Raw genomic sequence first — 23,553 nt, 5'->3', positions numbered from 1 at the left:
TTTTTTTTTAAATCACTGGGGTGTGGCTTTTGTATTGTGATTATTGTTATATTCTGAATCGTGTTTTACTTGTAAATCATTCCAAGCGCTTCAAAAACACCACATTAAATGTTACAGGACATATATATATATATATATATATATATATATATATATATATATATATATATATATATATATATATATATATATATATATATATATATATATATATATATATAAAGACACACACACGTATATAAAATTGCTCTTAATCCTTGAACATGCAGGATGAATATCTCGTTCAACCTTCATTTAAAGCATTGAAAAAAAGACAACAGTAGGGAGCTGAAATTTCACACGGATGGTGAAAACATGTCACAGTTAAAGATGGCACAACCACTTAGTTATCATACTATCAGGAGTGTGCCATCCCTTGGCTAGAATACTGTGAGAAGGATATGGAAGAAAGCGACCCAAAATGGTCAAAATACTGTACTGCAAAGTTTTTCACAATACTATTGTCCATAAGGTGAATTAAAAATAAATGCCACAATCCAGTGGGGGGATGTTTTTTTCCCTTCTCGCTACGCTCCCTCCCGTGTTGTCCAAATGCAGTGTAAACATTGCAAAAGCAGAGGAGCTCGGCACAGGGAAGCACACTGGGCTCCCTAATCTAATGACACGCTTTATTTGCAAGACTTTGTTTTGCCCATCAGTGTGCTCAGGGGAGAAAGACCTCCTCCTGGGCTCTCGGTCACACCTCCTCCATTCACGACGCCGAGTCAACTTAATATGCATCCCCCTGCTCAATATGCACATGAGATTCACTCGTGTAGTTTGTTGCTGAGACGAGTGAGGGCTCTTTGGCTCCCCCTAAAGGTGGCCTGCAAACTACAGTAAGAAAAACATTTCGCAAGATGTTATTTTAGAGGAGCTAGACATTCAGAATTACAATCCGAATGAGCGCCATGTAAACTGCGTTACCGCGTCCCTAGATTAAATTTTTTTTCACGTTATGAAGTGGTATACAAAGTATTTTCGTCCCCATGTTTTTTCCCGCCTTACGGCATCAACAACAATTCCAAAATTCAAACTTTGACGTTCAGTGTGCGTGCGTACGAATGTGCGAGTCACACCATACTCATACGTCACTATTTGCCTCACTAAATACGTCGCGAAGATGCTGTTCGGCTATTGGTCGGCGTCAGGGCGTTCCTAAGATGCAGATATGATAAAGACTTGATTTTGTGGGTGCTTATGATATCGTATTTATCGCGCATTTTAGTGCTTAATTCAAACTTTAATTCGTTAGCCATGGTCCCAAGAATTCTAGTGAGATTAATTATATACATGTATATTATATTTAAGTAGTACTTATTATATTATTTTGTTACTAATTTTGTAATATGTATATAAAATCTTGATGTTATTACCTGGGGTTCTGCATGCGTTAGCTAATTAGCATAGGTTTCTTGTGCCCGCCATTCAACGATTTCGCCTTACGATCCCAAAACCCGGAACTGATTAATGTCCACTGTATTTGAGTAGAACAAAGCAACTAAACCTTCCTCAGAAACAAAAATGATTCTTTTATTCTTCCCCCTTACGTCATTCAGAATAAACCAGGAAATGGCCTGCTAACATACCGAAGAACATAGGACTGTTGCCACTTCCCCCTGTCTGTAACGTGCACACAAAGGCAACATTTGTCCTCCCAGTAGGGAACTGATGGGTCCTAAATGAGGGTCTTGGAGATCCTCACAGCCAGTCACAGGGGTACACTAATAGGTTAGGATAGGCTATCAAAGGGAAGTATCGTGACGCTCTTCAAGGGGGGTTGTGAGAAAACAAAGCTTCCTTGCCACAGTTCCAGCTTCTAATCATTTAAATGGTAATCAGGTCCAGCTCATGTAGACTCCATTTCATTTGTGGCTATTCCGAGTAACGCCATCATCACGAGTGAGGCTACCAGATTTGATCTTTTCTAGTGACAAACTTCACTCTTCTTTGTCAGACCCCCGCCTTATTTCTTCTGTTTTGTGTAGGTGAGGGGGGTGCATTTTTTTCTCCTTCTGCTGTTCCCTTGGCAACTTCATTGAAAAAGAATATAAAAGGGGGGTGAAGGCACGGAGCAAAGATCTGCTCCCCCAACAATGAAGTTTGTTCATATTTACGCTTCAGCGCTGCATCCAGGTCGTCCCTTTTGCTCGTGCCTCCCTCGCTGCAAGCAAACTCTGGATCCAATTTTCAGGAGTAGAGAAAAATAAATCTTGTTTGCTTTCAGGCTGTGTTAGAGTAGACGTTAAATGGATTAAATATTAGTATCCTAACATGGGACATTAGTTGCTGAAACCAGCAAGAAGGGTGGAGCTGGTTTTCTTTATTTGGCTTAATAAAGCCGATATCTTCAAGTGGTGGCTCGCTGTCCATGTCTGGACCAAGTTCTGCTTAGCATTTCATAGCAACGACTACAAAAGAAGTAGGTCTTGGGTCTAGTTCCAGGCTTCAAATTGGTGAGATACAGTCATTTGGCTCCGCAACAGGCAAACCGTGATTTTGGCTTTGCTCATGATGGATCCATTTCCTTGATTCCGTCATCTGTGTTCCGAAGGCTTTCATCCTCGTCGTTGACGTAGTTTGGGCATCGTTTAGGTGACGGCTGTGTCCGCGTGAGGTATTTAGTTGTTCGTATTGAATACACTCCCCCTAAGATAAGTGTATTCTGCCCCTAACTCTTCTTCATGGATGGCTAATTTTCCCTTCCTGACCTCTCTTTGTGTGGCAATGACCTCTTTCATACCATCCCCAGCCTCCACACCCTGGAATAGCTGCCTGCCCGCCCCCAGTGCTCTTTCTCCCAATGTCCACGCTGCAATGAATGCAAACGTTTGACACGGTGGGGCCTTGATCCCTGGGCCACGTTTTTTCGGGGGTCGCGGTGACAAGCGAGGTGAGATTTGGAGGGAGGTGATGGCGGGAGGTCGAAGTGGGTGGTGAAAGGGTGGTCCGTATTGGGCTGACTGATTCCCAGGCTAAGGAAGGGAATAAGTGGGTATAGGATGAACATTTGCAATGCCGAAGGTACCATCAGACCTATTTGGTGGCTCACACAGGGCAGCTTGTGGAACCTCTGACGGTCCCCTGGAGTCACGATACCAAAAAAATGTGACATTCCAAAGATTTTGCAAAAAAAAAAAAAAGTCCAAGATTCAAACTGAATTTACAAGACACGAGCAAAAACCAATTACAGATATTAACAAATTTAATAGAATGTATTAAAATAGAATGAACTTACATGTAGTATCCGTCATCATCTTCTTCTTATCGCAACCACTGATATAAAAGTTCATTTTGGTGGAAAAGTCACTTTTTACTTTGAGTGTTCGTTTGTTGAGTTTTAGTTTTACAACTGACGGTCCCCTGGAGTCACAATACCAAAAAAATGTGGTTTGTGCAAAAAAAAAAAAAAGACCAAGATTCAAACTGAATTCACAAGACATGAGCAAAAAACAATGACAAATACTAACAAATTTAATAGAATGTTTTCAAATAGAATGAACTTACATGTAGTATTCGTCATCATCTTCTTCATATCGCAACCACTGCTGTAACAGTCCATTTTGGTAGAAAAGTTCCCTTTTTACTTTGGGTGTTCGTTTGTTGAGTTTTAGTTGTTTAGGTTACAAAATTATTACAACTGCCGTTGGACAAAACATAACGTGATATTCCTTTGGTATGGTAATAATGAACCAACATTTTTCCTAAGTGTCTTTTTTCTTGTCATGCTTGCAGACTGTGACTCTTACTGCAAAGCATCAAAAGGCAAACTGAAAATCAACATGAAGAAGTACTGCAAGAAAGATTACGGTGAGTCAATGACATAGATTAACATTCATTTAAATCATTTCATTCATGTTTAAGACAGCAGCGAAAAACGGTTAAATACCACATAATACTACAAAGCGTGCATTTCTTCCCTAAAATGTTATATTTTAAATGCAAACCACAAACAACTGACATTAAGCTCCACCTCTAGAGCCCTCGAAACCATTACGTGTGCACTTGCTTGATCCCCGTCTGCAGTAAATCCTATAGACCTATGACATTTTCCATCCTATCATCTCAGCTCCACATGTTGCAGTTTGAGGTGAATCATTTCAGTGATGGTTTCCCAGAGCGTGTAAAGCTTCGACATATTTGCCGAGACCGAGAAAGCCGTGTAAAAACAGAAGGAAGCCTCAGGAAAAGAGGATAAGTCAAAATCAGATTCAATTAGACGGACATTTGGTTTAGTTTTGATTTGGTTTAGTTTCACGAAACATTGCTGATGCTTTTCCCGGCGCATCACTCCAAGCATCATCCCGTGGATTACCTCTGCAACTCCACAGCCTCGGCAACCAGGGGTTTGTTCCGAATGGATTTGCGGGTGTCAGGAGGTCATCTCAAAGGCGCCTCTTTCCTCGGCGACGGCTCACTATGTCGTGAGAGTGGCCTTATCGCTCAATCAGCATTTGTCAGCGGCGCCCTCAACGTATTTCATCAATGTCGGCGTTTACGTACACCATTCTCTTCAGAAACCATCAGTCATCACGGCACAGAGAGCCCGCATGCGGCGTGCTGCACCCAATGGCTGAGGTCTGCTGATTTGGAGGGATGACACAATGGCATCCAAACAAATGGAAGCGTCGCTTTTAGACCAGGGAGAATGTGTGTACGTACGCAAGGGTGACTCAATTTACAAAATTGATTTTTTTCGGCGCTTGTTAGTAAGAGCAAGCCAAAGATGAGAGTAAAACACGCCACTAAATGTAGTGAAAAGGCCAGCAAATGCTTCAAAATAAACCCTGCCATACCAAGTAATGTATGGACACGAATTCTTTGGAAATCTTTCATTTTGAAGTTCTTCCAGGAAGTAAGTCGCAACCACTGTGACAATTTTTCTACCGCACAAACTGTCCTTCCCTCTGTGACTCCAGATGTAAATAATAACCCCAATACAAAGTTGTTCTGAAAAAACCCTCAATCGCCAATTTGGAGCACAAAAGATGGCTAAATTACGCACCTGTTGCCAGTATTTAGCACAGCACGATACTTGTACATAAAACGTGCCAATGAAGTCAAAATGATCACCAAACGCCTACAATACATAGTAATCAGTGTAATCTATAGTAACACACAAATATACAGCACATATTAATAATATATTTCCACAGTTAATTCATGGGACCTTATACAACGCAACCTATCTTGTTGACAGTCGGCCTCGCACTGGCTTGTGTTTGCAAAAGTTGCTAAATGCCAATAGAACCTGTAGATAGGTGTGTAATGAACCGCTGGAAGGCCGTGTCATGTCGTTGCTAACGTTCCTTTACCCGCTGCCATTTTTTGAAAAGCTATGAAACGCATTGTCCCAACGGGAGTGAAAGGGTTAAAGCTCATTTTAAAAAAATCAAAATAAATGATAAAATGCATTCATTATTAAGTGGAAATATGCTAATTGGTCTTCTGTGAGTATAATTGTTGTTCACCAAGAATTTTAAAAACATTTTGTCCAAAGAAGAAACTCAATAGAAAAAGCCCTACAGGAGGAATGTAAAAACATACATTATAATAAATCTGTTCACACACACACAAAACAAGACTTCAGACTATACACAGATCAGACCAGAGACAAGATCGTGTCTCACTATTCAAGCACACCACAGGGTAGAAAGTGAGTCAGGGTTTTGTTTTGAAAGGATCAGCAGGAGAGCCTGGAGGCATGCTGCGTCCCAAAATGATGCTACAAGCCTCTCGGGGCGACGTGTCGAAAGAATCTCTGGGGGCGCTGGGGGACGACCGAACGGTGGAAGGAGGGGTACTCGACTTCAGTGATTCAGGGCTATGCAAATAAAGCTGACAACCTGTTCAGGGTGTTCCCTGCCTACTGCCCAAAGACGGCTGCGATAGGCACCAACAAGCCTGCAACCGTAGTAAGAAGAAGTGTCTGTCGAAAAAGGAGGGACGGGTGGCTTACTGTTATTCATAATTTTTCCTGAAAGTGTTTTTATTTTATTTCACACCATTTTTTTTTAACAACTCTAGTTTAGCTACTTTGTTCTTTTTGTTAGCGATGATAACCATCATTTAGACTTGTTCTGAGCAGGTCAAAGTTCAAGACTGACTTTCTGCCACCAAATTGTCACCCGCAAGCGCTCATGCTGACATATACTGTATGCACCCAACTACAGCTGTCCTTGTCTACAAACTGTGTTCAATTATTGGCACACTCATTGTGTGTACCAAGTACCAAGACTTTTCACGATCACGCCTCTTATATCTGCAGCTGTCCAGGTGCACATTCTGAAGGCGGACAAGGCTGGCGAGTGGTGGAAGTTCACCGTCAACGTTATTTCCGTCTACAAGCAAGGCGAGAGCCGCATTCGCCGCGGGGACCAATTCCTGTGGGTTCGCGCCAAAGACGTGGCCTGCAGGTGTCCTAAGATCAAGCCCGGCAAGAAGTACCTGCTGCTGGGCAACGACGAGGACTCCCCGGGCCAGAGCGGCGGCGTGGTCGCGGACAAAGGCAGTCTGGTTATCCAGTGGAGGGACACGTGGGCGCGCAGGCTGCGGAAGTTTCAACAGCGTGAGAAGAAAGGAAAGTGCAAGAAGCCATAGATGGGAAAGACGTGGTAGGAAAGCTTAAAAAAAAAGAATGGAACAGAGACAGACATAAGACTACAGCCGAAACTGACTGTTGACGTCGCTGCTTTTTGGTTTAGTAGCATGAAAAGAATCATTTAGGAATTCTTCTCTAGTGAACTTTGGTTGAAGGAGCTCACCTTGCATTTGGTTTGACACCCGCCCTTTCTTTTGTGGATTTGCCCTTTTTGCACCTATTAGCAGTATATTGCCAATATACAGTATGTAAGTACGACGAGTCGTTGGTTTTACACCCAGTATAAAATCATCTTTTGTGTTTCTGATTCACTGGAAAGTGCAAAAAAGAAAAAAAAAAAAACTGTCATTACTATTGAAGTCATTCTTCTGCATGGTTTTATTTTGAAATTGTTGGCCAACAAGACAACTTAATTCATGGGCTCAAACTAAGAGAACAATATTTCTTATGAAAAATAAGGTAAAATCAACTCAATAAAATAGTTTCAGTTTTGCGAATGTGAAAAATGACACGAATGGTATGTTCAACAAAGACATAAAAGTTTACACAAATAAATGTCACAACAACTCAGCAATTTGTTTTAAAACAAACAACTTAATTGCTTTGTTGTGCTACCTATTACTCTTCCTATAAAAGTCAATAACTTATATTTTGAAGTTGTTTAACTTAACTGACTGTTCTGGCTTTGAAAAATATGTTGCGTTTTCCACAATGTAAAGATTTGGGAATCAGATGTTGAACACTAAACCTGGTTTGGCTTTAAGTTCAAATGAAATGCATTTCTAATACAATGGTAATAATTTGATGCCAAACAATGTTATGATTTCTGGTTCGATTCATAAAGTGGACAAAGTTAAATTTGGCTTTTGTGGAATGTGAGTAAATTGGATAAGTGGTACAAATTGATGTCATATGGGGATACAGAATTTTACAGAAACATTCTAGATTACATTTTCTTTTTTTTGTCTCGAGCTTTCCAGGTAATTTCCTGATATATTGAACCAGTTGTATGATATTACCCAATAAATCTTTTTGCATTGAGGTGTGCAAACAACTTACATGACCAAACATGGTTGAAATCCCCATGTGATGATCAATGCTGGGTTCAAGGATTAAAAAAAAAAAAAAACACACTTTTGGATCTTGTAAAAATGCAGTAGATTTCATTCAAGAAGAAACAAAACTAAGACAACTGAAGTCAACATTTATTTTGATTTTTTTTTTTTTCATTTAGTACAAACCAATTTTTTCCCATAGTGTCCCAGAAATTTCCCAATGTTTTGCAATGTGTTGCAACTTGGCATCGGTTGCCATGCCGAATTCTGTTGCTCTTTGTAAATCTATTTGATTGCATTTTATGGTTGCCATTTGCCAATACATCCTAAAAGTTCTCCCCAAACACCATGAATTTGTTGCCATCCGAACACACTGAGCATTTTATGAAATGGTTAGCTTGTATTCATTGCATTGCATTTTTTTTTTAATGTTTAAAATAGTAAAAACAAGGTGTTCATTATTCTACAATTTCTTGCTCCTTTAACATCAAAACTCTTGGATATTAAACATAGCGCTCAGATGATTTAAAAAAAAAAAGAAGTAAAAACGCATTTCGTACAGTCAAAGTATGACTCGGTATTTAGTATTAGTGTTGGATTACGAGCCATTTTCCTCTGTGCAATGATTCACCACTTCACTTTTGAGCCACTGCGGCAAAGACAATATAATGACATCATTTTTTGACTTATGCATTTCCACATTCCTTTCACCGTTTTTCCTCCAACATCATGTCATATATCAGTGTTTTTGTGTTGAAACACAACGTTATCGTTATCAACCCAGAGAGCTTCCAGTCAAAAACGTTGCTTTGTGTTCATACAATGAATTGTAAATGTTGTTTAGTAGTCACATTTAAAGCCCTTTCTTTTTTGCAATGTGTACTAATATATTATGGTTATTATATATATGAATATATTTAATTACACAAGCCATTGTGGACTTTTTTTCCCCCCAAACTTTATTTGTATTTTTAACGTGTTGTCATTGTTTAGATTGTTGCCTTTAATTGAAGAAGGAAATTATAACTACTGAACATACCAACCTGGTAGAATTTAAGGCAGATTTTCAAATAAACTCTTGTTACACTGAAAAATGTGTCCATTTTGTGCTTCCGACTACAAATTTGAATGCAAACCGTCAGATGAATAAAACAATAGGTAATTCAGTAAGCTAATTACAACAAATGGCAATACTGCCAATCTTAATGCAGTGTGGAAAAATACGAAGCTTAGAATAATTAGTGATGCGCCCAATTCGGGTTAATGATGTAGAAATGATTCGAAGTAAAATCAACCTCGAGTAGAGAACGTCTTCATCTGTGTTTGAATCCTACCATTCCCTCACCCAGATTGCACTGGGAGTCGTTATCCATCTTAGCTCGTGTCCTCGTCAACATTGGCTACACAGGCCACACGGCGACAACCACAATCGCAATAAGCAGCAACACAATCACCACCAGCATCCCTAAGGAGAAAAAAGGAAAATAATTCAGGGAAAATGTGAACGTTTTATTCAGCTCAGACGCATGGTGTCAATCGGGCTAATTTATCAATTTATTTATGTTTTTTTACTGGAAGAATTAACAATGAAGGAAAGCGCATGAGCAGTGTTTATTAAATTGGTGCCTGCAATTTCCTGCAAGTGAATTCTGCCGTTACTCTCAAAAATGTCAGAATTCTGACATTTTTCACGATTCTGATTTTTAAAGTCTTTGTTCTTAGAATTCTTGTATGTTCTCATTTCAAAGTCAGAATTCAACCTTCATACAGACATATTCTGACTTGAAAGCAGGGCACTTTCACTTTTAGAATTCTGATTTTATTCTAAAACAGTCAGGAATTTTGATTTACAAAATTTTGATTTGAAAATCACTCTCAGAAACCTGACTCGATTCTTCAGATTCTCACTTTACATTTAAAATTCAAACTTTATTCACAGAATTCCTGCTTTGTTCTCAAAATTCTCACTTTAAAGTGAGACTTTATTCAGACAAATTTGACTTTATAGTAAGCCACTGTGACTTTAAACCCTGATTTGTTTCTTTCATGTCAGAATTCTGACTTTATTTTTAAAATTCTGATTCAAGCCTTCATTCTCTCAATTCTGACTTTACTCTAAAAATTCTCACTTCAAAGTCATGATTCTGACTTCATTCAGAAAATTCTGACATGAAAGCAGGCCCCTTTGACTTTAAAGTCAGAATTCTCACTTTATAGTCAAAATTTAGACTTTATTCCAAAATTTCTGCTATATTCTCAGACTTCTCACTTTAAAGTCAGGATTCTGACACTGTTTAAAACTGGAATTTTGAGAATAAAATAAAAATTCTGATAAGAATTCTAATAAGAATTCTGACCTACAGCGGGTGGTCTGTGATTAATTCATTCGATTCAAGTCATGTGTGTGTAAAGCTACTTTACACAAGAAACTGTTGCAATTCCTACAACCTCATCCAAGGACACAACCATTAACCAGATGCCTTCCCTTTATTATTCCCCCATTAGAATGGCCTGAGTGAAGAATCCAAACAACTGCATCTTGGGCTGGGTCGAACGCTGTCGAGAGTCCTGTTATGGACTCAAGACGTCCGTTGCTATTAGGCATGCGGTTGGTATTTTGCCCAGCCTTTCACTTTAAGTTTACATTTCTCTCATTCTTTGGCTTACTGCGCATTCGTTCCCACCCTGAGGCCTAATTAGTCATCTTTCCCAAAAGGGGGAAATGCAGGGTAAGTTACTAAGAAGACATTATTGAGAAAATGATGAATAAATGGATAATTGCTTGACAATGCAGCTGTTAAAGAAGTCAAAGAGCTCCATTTATTTTTGCTAATTATGACCTAGTGCCTTTTGTAAACCACGTATTTGTATACGTTCGAAGTGTTGTATAAATCCGTCAGAAATGACTGCTCCGACATCTGTCAGCAATCCCGATGACATCAAAAGAATCAAGGACGACTGAGGTGTGTACCATAGGCATGTGTTCAAATTTGAATGACTCTCACAGTGTAATCGAATCCAGACATTGAGCCACATGAGACACTTAACACTGACCCTCCTCTTCTTCGTGGACCATCATTCCCCAATCCCCATCTCTGACTAAACAAGCTCCTCCTGACCCTCGGGAGGCCTCCAGAGACTAATGGTCAAATTTGCTCGCCAAATAGATTACAAGTCTGCTGTGACAGTGATACTTGAGGGAGCTGCTTGGTGTCTGTTGATAGTCCGACCACCCAGGAGTTCCAGGGGCCCATCTTAGCAATTTTCAGACACATCAATAAGATTATTCGCTGGGAAGCAACAAATAATTGGTGGGGGACAAACCTCCGGCATTAGTTACAAGCTGCCTTCCGCTTACGGTTCAAAGAGCTCATCTTCGGATGACCCCTAAAGAAATGGGCAAATTTTCATTTTTAACTTGACACTCCACTATATTGAGGTTTCGGGATGGAATTAAATACAAATAAAACCTAAAGCGGTAATAAATTAATTGGCATAAACCTTAATCGGAATATTTAAGGCTGCATGGATGTAGCACGTGTCTGAATCACAGTCCCACATAATAAGTGAATTAGAGTAATAACAGAAGATAATATTAATTTAGGCAGAGCTAAGGGTCAGGAGTTACATTTCAGACCCACATCTGTGTTGGCTCTGATCCAACCAAGACTAAGGGGGCTTCTGAAAGCAAAAAGTGATCGTGTTTAAAGTTTCCCAGAGTATAAGAAAAAGGGTATTAAACTCATTTTTATCACAAGCTACTTTTTAATTATGGCGTTCCTCAGAGGGCTGATGGCGAAACCAAACAATTTTGTAATGGTTCATCACATGCACAATGAAGTAAAGGATTACTAGTTTTGGAATCACCAACAATAATATTCATTTAATGTGTTGAAAACAAAACATTAGCTTTAAATTGGAAAAACAAGGATTAACATTTGTACCCATTTCAGACATTACGAACCCAACCTAATAGCTAAATCCTATTTAATTGGAATAATCAACAAAATAGATAACAATAACAATACATAATTGTCAGTTACAGGAAACAAAAATGTTTACAAAATATCTATTAAATATACCAAGTTCAAATTCTGATCCAGATTTTTGCAAGGATCGTGGAAGGTGACGCACGATTTGTTTGCACGCTACATAAAAGATGAGGTGGTCTGGGTTTGGCCCCCAGGCCTTGAGTTTGACACCCGTCAGCAACAAATCAAACAACAAGTGCTGATCCATGTTGACTACTTCATGTATTGTGTGTTGAGTTTATTTCCCAAGCATTTCGCCAATACAGTAATTTGCTTCCAGTGCAAATCGTACAAGCCTACTTAAAATTCAAGTCACCTTTCGGATTACTGGGCTATCACAAGTGGTACTATAGCAAATGTGGATTAGCTCTGTAGAGAAGGGAAGTGCTTGAGAACTACCGACGTTGCCTCTAGTGATGTCTAAGCCTAACATCCAAAGGATTTGTTTCTCCAATAGGCTGACGCATTAAAACTTAAAAAGCAGTTTACTCCTTTGCCAGATCAGGTAAGACACAGAATAATGACTCTGTACTTAAGCTCATTTAGTTTCAATGAATAGTAGTAGTTACAAAGAAAGTGAAAATACATTCAAGCTATCACCTATTGATAATCCATTCCCAGTCATAACGCATCATCATCATAAAGCTGATTGAAAAAATATCGCAAAGCGAATAAAATATGCGAAGCTGTTATCTAAACAAAATGTGCCAACTTTGAAAAATCTAGATAAAACATTTTAATTGGCATTTTTGTTTATCATATTTCTTTATCATGATAAATACTTAATTCTTTATAATCGGGAAAATTTGATTTTTTTGGTAAAAACCTTCGACTGGTACTGTATATAAGTTAAAAAAAAAGTCTCTATTACAAACGTGGGCCACTAAAAGATATTTTAAGTATGCCATGAGCTGTCAAGGCTTGACGTCGCTAAGTCTGCTAAGACATAACACACAAAACGCCGGCTTTGAATGAGAGGTGGTTACGAAAATAAATAAAGACTTCAAGCTAAGGAATTATAAACACGCTGCCATTGAGAAAGAGGGAAAGCCCTACAAACAATTTGCGGCATGCCATTGTTTCACAAAGACCGGTGCCAAACAACTACAGAGACCAGAAAGGGGATGACAGCAAGGAATGGAAAAAAAAGTGTGTTGAGGAGAAGAAGGGGAAACTTTTCCATTTGCAATATATACAAGCGAGTATGCACAAAGACACTGTTTGCATCTTTCAAGATTCGGGAATGTACGCACCCTCAAATATGTATGATCTAGACGTATTAAAATGTATGACATATAACAGCGTTAAATGTCAGGATGAAGGAGAGGTTAGGAGTGGCAGCTCTGGGATCTACAAATAAGCTCGCACTTGGGCACCATGGGGACACGGCCAACAGAATCAAGTATTTCAGGGGCGAGACCTTCATGGTGTCTGCTCAGCTTCTGTTTACCTCCGCGACTGCAAGCGAGCTCTCGTCAAACAATAAAGCAACATTTGCCAAAGTAATACTGACCCAGTTCAACGGGCAAACGGAGGTCAGCTCGCACACACTGTACTGCAGATTGGCTTGAGCCACCTGCAGGAAATCTCCTTTGCAAAGTTAATGACCAATATTTTTGGAACGGCGATAGGATCGAACTTTATTTTCATATTTCTTATTCAAAAGTTTTGATTCTCAGAATTCCGATTTTAATCTTTAATTTAGACCCGATTTCCGACTTTGAAACAATTATGAGAATAAAGTCAGAATTCTGACTGATGTGACAAATCTGACTTTACAGTGACAGCTCTGGGAATAAAATCAGATTCTGACGCAAGTTCAAAGAATTTTGATAAGTCCGATTTCTCATTTCGGAAATAACGTAAGAATTCTGACTTCAAAAGAGATTTCTGAGAATAAAGTGAGTTCTGAGATCAATCTTAGGATCTTACCAACCTTTTTGTTCCAATTCCCCTTAATTATCTTTTGTATTTTTAACAATATTGAAGAAAATCTGAGTCTATGTAAAGCCAAGGCCATAAAGAGATGCCAAAATCAATAGAAATTGGAGCGTCCATTAAGTATTTTTTATTTGAATTCACCATACTAAAGACTTCAAATTGTGTGAGACTGGCAAATGTTAGAAAATGGAAAGTTACCCCCTAGCTATAGTTGAAGTAATCGATGAGACCAATAAATGCCAGGAAGATCCTAAGTGATAAAATGCATCAAGTCGAGGATTTACTCAAGGAGTATGAATAATTTGATTTAAAAAAAAAAAAAAAAAAAAAAAAAAAAAAAGAGTCCCGTGCTGACTCTTTGAAGGAAATTTGAAGATTAGCGCCAGGTTTTCATTATTTTATCTAATCTTTAACGCTGTGTAAATGCCCTAAAACTCACTTTTCCTGCTGCATAAGCAATAGCATATCAGGTTTATTTAGCCCAATTGCAGTTTTACAAAATGAAATGAGTAAGGCAACTCACCACAGGAGGCTGACTTCTTCTCCACCAGCTGCACTCGTCGTGTCTCGTTGCGAATGCGGCCATCGGTCTTATCCACCAGATGCGCGAGGTCATCAATGATTTCTGAACAGCAAAAAATAAACATTCGATAAAGACAACAAAAGATTTTATGATTATTTTGTTATTTTCGTTTTGTTACTAAATCCTCCTCTTAATTTCCCCTTATTTCATAATGTGAAAAAAATACAGACACATAGATTAATTAGATTAAATTCGATGGATGGATGGATGGATGGATGGATGGATGGATGGATAGATAGATAGATAGATAGATAGATAGATAGATAGATAGATAGATAGATAGATAGATAGATAGATAGATAGATAGATAGATAGATAGATAGATAGATAGACAGACAGACAGACAGACAGACAGACAGACAGATAGACAGATAGACAGATAGATAGATAGATAGATAGATAGATAGATAGATAGATAGATAGATAGATAGATAGATAGATAGATAGATAGATAGATAGATAGATATTGATTTTCATGCCCAAATACAGAGAATTCTGCCACCCTCATCATACACGGTCTTCTGTATTGACCCCTGACCAGAACAGATCAACACATGAAATCCATTCACACTGATCTGTCCCTAGAAAGGAAAAATGGCATACATGCGTGCCATAATTCAATTCCACGCAATGTAGTATGTCTTCTTAGCGAGCACCGCAGCTTTTATTTGTACTGCAGCTTTTATGTCTTGTTGATGTGCGTGAAATGAGCTGCTGTGATTCACGTCATCTCACACACACACGCGCACACACACAGACACACACACACACACACACACACAAACAAAACCAGCCCTTCCAACATGTGGCCTTGTGAAGCACTTGGACACATGTGGTGAGATTAGTCTCACTGTTGGATATCAACCCCCTGCCAAACTGGCAGCCTCCTGAGCCCGTCAACAGGTTCGGGGAGGTCTTTTAATGCATCATCGTTTTTTTTTCTTACCTCTGGGGGAGCAGTAAGCTAAGTGACAACATACGTTTTGTTTGTGTTATGATGCAATACAATCAAGTCACCAAAGAATACAATTAAGGCACGGATGTAAATTCAGTGCTCCAGAATGGGGAGCTAACAGAATAATAGTTTGGAATCATCGTGATGCTATTATATCAGAACCGTTCAATAATTGTACTGAGTGCTGGCCTGAAGCTTTTGCTTTAAAAAAATACAGGTATGCCAACACAGGCAGCACATGTTGCATGAGAATAAACTTTCCCTTGTCTGAACGAAAACCTGCTTTGTGTGAGAAGAATTTCACCTACGTTTACCCCAATATCTGCCAATTCACATGACAGACGTCACAACCAACAGTCCATTGATGGACGACTTAGCAAAAGTTGAACCTCTCTGACTCACAAAAAAAAGTTCAAAGAAGAGCCCATATGAATCTCGACGTGCTCACATTGGTTCTGTGTTTACTGGTGGGTTTATACTTCAAAAAGAACGAGTATTTGAAGGATATTAATGGGGCCTAACAAATGATGAAAGAGGATTAAAAAAAAAAAAGGGAAAAAATATCAAAACCATTTTTTTTTTCAATCCTTGAACTGAACATGTTGCCTATATAATTACGCCACTGTGCATTTCTGGGCTTTGTCAGATTCATTGAGTGTAAAACAAAATTAAATAATTTTGAGCTTTTTAAGAGCATAATGTGACTAAAATATCCCCAGATCTCTCATGGGAAAAAAAAATATTTAAAAAAACTTTTGAAAATGTGAGTAAAATGGACCAATTAAGAACGCTGACTATTTTTGATAAAACATCTTTTTTTTTCGCTATATGAATGACTATCAATCATGGGAAGATTTTTTTTAACATCCTCATCAATTGTCCATGTTGAGATCTTGCGTCGCGTTACACATGAAACAAAGTAGGGCTTGCAACAAACAATTATTTTGATAAGAGATAAATAAGTTGATTCATCAATAAATTGCATTTTAAAAAGGGCATGTTTTGATTTCTACCATCTTAGTGAACAATGGGACAAATATATTAGCAAGTTAAAAAATTAACGCATTTAAAGTAATTATGATTTAGTTATGGCAAAAATGTTGATGATTGCTTTTCAAAGTAAAAGTATTTGTTAGCAAATGGTTGAAAATGTCTGAAATAAACACATAACATAATCAGTCAGCTTCAATAGAGAACTGAAAAAATGTGGGAACATTTTCTGCCGTCATACTGAAATTGCTCAGATTTGGACTATTTTGGGTTTAACAAGATCTATAAACAATTAACAGATTACCAAAAATAATTATTGATTAATCTGATGATCGATTAGTCGTTCAGTCATTGATTAATCACTCGAAACCAGACTGATACCTCGGTTGACAGAAAAACAGCAGATACAAATGAGATCCATAATCATTTTATATTCAAGCAACGTTATGAGCATTTTAAAAGCAAGAAGCAAGGTTTTGTCCCTACCCCACATGTTTCCAGATGCCACCAAACAATGGAAGCGTGATGAGCATGAGGGTGGCAGCGGCGGTGCAGATGGGAGGGGTGGACCACCCTGTCACTGGCACTAAAGCCAACGCCAGCTGCCTTTGCACCTCATCAATATCAGCACACTTCATTAGCGACGACAACCAGGAGAAGGTGATGTGTTGAGGAGCAAATTTAAAACAACAACAAAAAAATGTTTGGACTAGTCAGCTTATCTAGTCAGCAGGATTGGTATCAGTTTGAAAACAACAGAGGTTGGTTCATATAATAATTGAAAACACACTTTCAGAAATTATGGTTAATTTTAGAAAAAAACAATTTAGGATTTATGGCAACAAAAGTTCTGCATTGGTTTCTTTGGACCATAACATTTTCCTATATGCATTTCTGAGGTATCATTTCTATTTCCTTCCTTCATGTGAATCTAAGACAAAAACAAGTAGGAAGAACTTAAAATTCCAGAGTGGCACATGAGCTGCATGTATTTGCTGAACATTTCAGTGAGTATTTGGGGATAATTGGCGTTCAACCTGCAAAGGGCCAGAATAAATGTTTAGCCAACAGCACGGCTGAAACAACTTCCAATCTAGAGTGGAAACAGGCCTGTATGTACATTTGCTTGTGGAAAGCGAGGAGAGGTGCAGGGCACTTAGGCAATTGTAAAATTATGATGTAATAAGACCACCACATACTCTTGACTTGGAGGCACAAAAGCATAGCAGTTCATCTGCACCCACAATAAAACCTCAACTGAAGAATGACGAAATATTGCAAATACTGTAAATACTGGGAAGTAACTGGAAAATGAACTGAACTCAATTTCCTTTGTGAAATACAGGGCTAATTAAGAAGCAGAGAGGTGCAACATTTAACTGACAATTAATCGATTATTAGACTTCAAGTTGATCTGATCGTCTCGATTGTGATCGGACAATATTTGGCATATTTGCAAAGTCATTATTTCCACAGTGATCTGTGATGTCACTAATAGATTCCGTAAATCTTCCGTAAAAGGTTCTAGGAGTCTTTTGTAATTTTAGTACACTCTTCGAACCACTAAGATGAGGATGATGGGACACAATATACTCAATATAGCGTACTTTTTGAGACTATCGGGCAAAATGATCCATATGGTGCTGTCTCAATGACCAGAAGGGCTGTTTTTTTATTTTGTTTTTGTTTTTTTGCGAAAGAGCAACAAAATAATCCAGAAATACATAGACATTGCCAAAAGACAAAAGCACATACATTTTATCTTACGCAACATCGCAACAGAGCCAGAAATAGTGGAATCTTTAAAATCCTGTGACTAAGACTTGGGTACAGAAAACTATGATTGGGACATCCCTATTAAGTATCATTTGTAATAGCTGGGTGATTCACTAGATTTTCTGTCAAAGCTAGCAACCTAATGCCAAGAATAATTTCCTACGGATAACCTTTGCGATATCACGTGTGGGTGGCATATCAGATTTTGCATGCGCAACATGATCAGATAGTGAAGAAAAACATCCCACATTTGCGTTCTTAAAAGCGTGACACATTGTAACGCGTGTGTGGCGTGATAGAAGTCTCACTAGAGCAGTCCTCAAATAGTGGGGCAGGGAAAAGGATTTGTTTTTGCCATGTGAAGTGTAATGATGATAAAAAAGTAGTTAAGTAGTTGAAATTTGGTTGATATTGCTTTTTCCTTTTGTCAATGTTCAAAAGAACACAGTTTTAGGTATACCTATACAATTCATATAGATAATAATCTTATTTATGGTCAGCATGGCAAGTGGGGGGATGATGTTTTCTCTTTCCTGGGGAGGGCTTTGCAAAATGTAATTGAGACGGACTGCGCTAGAGTGTCTGCCAGGACACATGTCACTTTGAAGACTTGCTGATTTAGATCGCATAAGTACCCACTTCACACAGATATCTCTCAGATGCAGGGACAATAGCCTCTGTATGTTATGTCTATGTAGGGTGTCCATACATTGTTATAAATAGAAAGAAATGATTACTAGATTTGAGACGCCATTTAAAAAGCTAAAATCCATACTTGACATCTCATTAACATGACTAAAATAACTGACTCCTTCATTCATACAAATTAAACTTGTGTCCTGATTTCAGTGACTTCAACTTTTATTGTTACAACAACGCCAATTACTCTTGTGTGAAATCGCTCATTTATTGTTTCTTCAATCACATACGATACAAAATAACAATAATTGGTAAATATCCCTCTGAGGAATAAATGGTTTTGTATTATATTTGAACAAAAAAGGTATCCAACTATTTGATTAAGCAAATGAATAATCAATTCGAAAAATATTTGATGGTGACAGCCATATGCATTAGTACAGCAAAATCCTTATACCTGTATCTGTAATTCCTACAGAGGAAAATTATTTTTTTAGGCAGCATTAAGTGGATAAAACTGAAAGGTAGAGTGGGCCTGTAAAAAACAATTTTTAAAATTATTTTAATGATCAATGATTTCATTTCCATCTTTAAAAGTTACCTTGAGACACTTTTTTTCCCGAAAATGAAGGTCAGAAACATGGGCGTGTCCAATTAATATGCTGTGTTTTGACACACAGATGTGCATTTTTATATCTGCTGTATTTTTACTTACAATAATAACCATAATGTACGAGCTACAGGGCGGATTACACTTGGCGGTTAGCAGCAAGTGCCTGTCGCATTTAACAGCAGCTTGTGTTAGCTGAGGTTGCTAACACATTTATTCTCAATAAAAGAAGCGATCAGACTGAACCGATGTCCGAGTCCTTCTATGTTCACACAAAGGAATATTACTAAAACGGAGAGGATCATGTAAAGTTATGATGTCTCCAGCTGATTCAATTAAGAGTGCACAGGTTAGAGAACATGGAAAAGTATTCTATTAAAAGTCATTTTTTAATTGTGGTCTTTTGGCATATACACACACACACACAACCAAAATCTTGGTGGAACATGGATGATGCGCTACTTCAGGTCAGTATGGCAAAATGAACTTGAGCTACGTCGTGAGGAAAAGGAAAAACAAATGCTTCGAGCACATACTAACTTATACTGGCTAGGTGTTCAGTCTTGTTTTCATAAATTTCACTAACTCTGCTCTGATATGTTACATCTGTTGGCTGTTCTCAGTTCTGTGTCACGCTGACCCAAAATAGTAAGGCACCGGTGTAGGGATTGTCTCTTCCCAGGGGAGAGTGTTCTAAAGATTACTGTGTACGATGGCGTTATTTAATCACCAATTTCTTTCACATTTGCGTGACAGTCTTGAGCCTGCTGGAGTGATTATCTGGCTGTCTCCATTTCAAGACTTCAACATTTGGCGGAGTTGCAAGGTCATTTTCACACTGATAGCAACAGTCAATGGAAAAGCACGAATGTTTTTAAGATGGTTTTAAGATGGAGTGACAATGAAGAGGTAATATAAGTCACAAAGTCTCATAAAAATGTTCTTTGACTACATCGGAATGGAAAATGAATTATTCCACGGAGGCGGGAAGAGATGAACAAAAGCTTTTAATGTGACAAAACGATTTGACCAGAGCGAGCTGAACTCAAATCAATTGTACAAAAAGTTAACGTGCCCTTTTATTTTTTTTTTGGTCAACGATTCAAAGTCAGCCTCTGGTTTTGATATGACAATGGTTTCTCATGATGATATACTTTGTAATAAAGATGGAATGGTGTGAAGGGAATCATATATTAGGTTGTTATCATTATGTTCTTAGTTCATTGTTACCCATTTATGCAATCCTAGTTCATCTTGACCCTGTCCTTAGATAGAACTGTTGACGCACGAAAGTGTGAGCCGGGACCTTGGCCCAGCTGCCGGTGGCGCCCGGCTGGCTCTTTTGTTGTGTCTTGTAATCTGCTATGCTTCTATTCAATAAAAGCCGAGGGGAACGGCTGGGCAAGTGGAAAACGCGTTGGAAGACCCACGAGTTACATTTGCCCAAGCGGTTTTTCCCTATGTCCGGCATAGAAAAGTCAATCTTGGCTGGTCTGAGTTACTCTTTTTGCTGTTTAAGCAGCTAGGCTTGTCCTAGTCTTCTTTTCTGAGATTTCTCTGACAAATGGTACCTTCCGAATGATTCCATAGAGTCATCCACGGTTCATAAAATATGATACCCTAAAATATGAAAAAACTGTTACAGATGAGAATCAGTAGCAGTAGTCAAATTTGAGTTGTTAATGCCACAAACGATAGAAGGGACCCAGTAGACATAATCATTTGGGTGTGAAAATGATTCATATATTTGAGGTTAATAACTGAATATATGGCACCAGCAGTATCTGGAATTTCAGTATTAGCATTCCAGTCAAACCCATAAAGCCAGTTTAAACCCTTCTTATTGTCCACTAAAACGGTATTAAAGACAGATTATTCAAACACATGGTGCTTAGAACGAAACACATCAGGGAACACACACCATGTTTGTCTCCAGTGTTGTTTAATCCTCTTGGCTTTAAGCATAGCGATGGGAAAGAAACTGAAATTATCCCACCCTTTATATTTTTTGTTCTTTTTTTATTTTCAATTTTTTTTATTAGCCATTTCATTTTTTCAAAGCCAAGTTTGATAGTTTGTGAAAAGGCTTTGGAGTGCCAGGCATGGTGGCTGGATAAGATGGATGGAGGAGGGAGTAGACGGGAAACTGCCTCACCCACACAACTGTTGGCGGACATCTGGACGTGATTCTGCCTTGCAGATGAGCCGCAGAAGATGGAACACACCTTTATTTTTCATCATCTGCTATATTGGCCTAACTTCTACCAAACGATGTCTTCCTGGTGTATAGTATGATCTCATACATTTTGTGACTTAAAAAATACCAAAATTGCCCAAATATTGTCCAAATATTGCCCAAAAAATTGTCAGAGCACATTCACCGTTGCGCTGGCGCCGCATTCACTGACCGCTCGCAATGTGGAAAATTTGAAACACACCTATCTTAACCTGCAACAAATATACAGCTTACGGAATGAACACAAGAAAATATGAAGTGTAGGGAGCTGAGATTTATTCTGTTTTGCTATAAGTTTTACATTGTTGCATAAGTGTTGGTGCGTCTTATGGTAATATGGAAAATACCAGAATTTGACATCAAAATTAAGGGTGCACCCTTTTCATAGGTGTGTCTTATATTTGGGGATTTTGGGTAAGTCTGAACAGGATCCAGCATTCAAAATCAGTATTGTGGCGAAATGAAAATGGCCAAAATGTGGCCTATGTTTACACTAGTACGCCCACTACCTGGCACTCAGGACAATTACATTATTATTACATGAACAGATCTTTGATTCTTGGGTTATTTAATGCCAAATCATCTAGGTGGTTTAACCAACGAGCAACAGCCCACCGAATTTTTACCACCTTCGTTTACCACTTTTTTGCAGCACCCTGTTTTGTCCAAAATGTCTCAATTCTGCAGGCTGTAGCTCCCGTAGCTCTGTTCCGACTGACCTAAATTTGAGATTTTGCGTTAAGTCATCTCTAGCAACAAGTACACCAAGTTTTATCAAAATAAAAATCTATTTTGTTAAATCCTCACGTGCGATCTAGTTTGGAACAACAAATAACTTCTTTTTGATTCTTCATTAAGTAAAATGACACTTAAGGTTTTCAGGTTAGAGAAAAATCAAAAGGTAAATTCCAAGTCACCGCTACAGTGCTAACAAAACCCAGGAGCAAAATCACATCTGTTGAGGACAGACCAATCAAAACCAGCATCAACTTAATGGCCAAGATGAAGATATAAAAATGATAAAGAATTAAAAAAAAAAAAGTAAAATTGACTTGATATCCATTTAAAGATTATACCAAGGGTCCCCAAGTCCACTCGTTTGCATCAAAAACAGGCTGGATGGGGGCTCATGAGGACCGTACTTGGGCACTCCTGGCCATTCAGGTCATTCCTCAAGTCATTCAGGTAACAGTCCAAATGGTCGAGCTACCTTGAATACAACCTTCATCGTGTTTACGATGTATGGTTATTTTATGATTACTTTGTACTGAATGACACATTTTTTCAAAGACGTTGTGAGTGAGTGCTGTAAAAGGGTTGTTGGATCTGAGCCACTAAGCCACATAGGGAAACATTCAGTTTTTTATATGAAGATTCACATCAGTCACTGAGCAAATACGTGACTGTAAAGACTTTTTACAGACAGAGAGCCTCCACGATAATGTCTTCATGTCCTCCAAATCTCACCCTGACCTGCATCTGAAAATCCGACGGGTTGCTGCAATTCTAAAGTGTCAAGAAAAGCACTTAAATACACACTAATCAAGAAACAAAAAAAAGGGGGTTGGGGTTACTAAAGAGAAACAGGAGGCGAGATTGATGAAATGTTCTCAGATGTTGTTCTTTAAAGTCCAAAAATGTTAATTTCCTTGCTTGGCCAATGAGCACAAACAGCTCATGTCACCCAAAACCTTCATGCCATTGTTAGAACAATCTGACACTGACGGTCCTCAGAGAGAGATGGATTGATTGTGATCTGGTTAGAATGCAAAGTCTGGGAGAAAATAACTTCTTACTTCTGGCACTGAAGTAACTGAACAATCTGTGTTCCGTACTGCCACAATCCAGCACCGATTTGAGGTCGTCAATACAACTGAGCACACAGGACTTGTGATTCTGAAAACCCCGTCTGTCCATTTCAATTATATTATGAACCAAATAAAAGAACCATGGATTACAGTAATGCTCCACATGAACACGCAACCACTAAAAAAGGCTACAAAAGACTTATTTTAAGCTTATAGTTGGCATTCACTTTTAAGAAATCAGACCAAAGAAGACTTTGGTGCGGGTGTCCAACATTATCCCCTCACACAT

The 23,553-nt window shown here is 38.4% G+C and overlaps 2 protein-coding genes across 4 annotated transcripts in view; one reads left to right on the top strand and one right to left on the bottom strand.

The window, feature by feature from the left end:
- ntn1a (netrin 1a) overlaps positions 1–8,789 on the top strand; it is a 43,535-nt gene extending 34,746 nt beyond the window's left edge. The window contains exons 5-6 of the mRNA XM_088418769.1: positions 3,775–3,849; positions 6,308–8,789. Coding sequence (XP_088274895.1) covers positions 3,775–3,849; positions 6,308–6,639 — 407 coding nt within the window. The 3' untranslated portion in view covers positions 6,640–8,789. The remainder of the gene's footprint in view (positions 1–3,774; positions 3,850–6,307) is intronic.
- stx8 (syntaxin 8) overlaps positions 1–23,553 on the bottom strand; it is a 37,051-nt gene that overhangs the window by 2,284 nt on the left and 11,214 nt on the right. Inside the window, exons 7-9 of one of the 3 annotated variants that reach the window (XR_015866081.1) lie at positions 14,191–14,292; positions 9,030–9,160; positions 6,815–6,951 (exon numbers count right to left, since the gene is read on the bottom strand). Coding sequence is in view for 1 of the 3 variants with exons in the window: in XM_088418770.1 (XP_088274896.1) it covers positions 9,096–9,160; positions 14,191–14,292 (167 nt within the window). In the remaining 2 variants the exon portion in view is untranslated. Of the gene's footprint in view, positions 1–6,814; positions 6,952–7,000; positions 9,161–14,190; positions 14,293–23,553 lie in introns of those variants that run through there. The other 2 variants (XR_015866080.1, XM_088418770.1) reach the window with 2 other exon arrangements.

The sequence above is a fragment of the Hippichthys cyanospilos genome, chromosome 7 (assembly GCF_059441005.1).
Source record: "Hippichthys cyanospilos isolate Australia breed blue-spotted pipefish chromosome 7, RoL_Hcya_1.0, whole genome shotgun sequence".
Lineage (NCBI taxonomy): Eukaryota > Metazoa > Chordata > Actinopteri > Syngnathiformes > Syngnathidae > Hippichthys > Hippichthys cyanospilos.
This window is presented reverse-complemented; position numbering and strand designations above follow the sequence as displayed.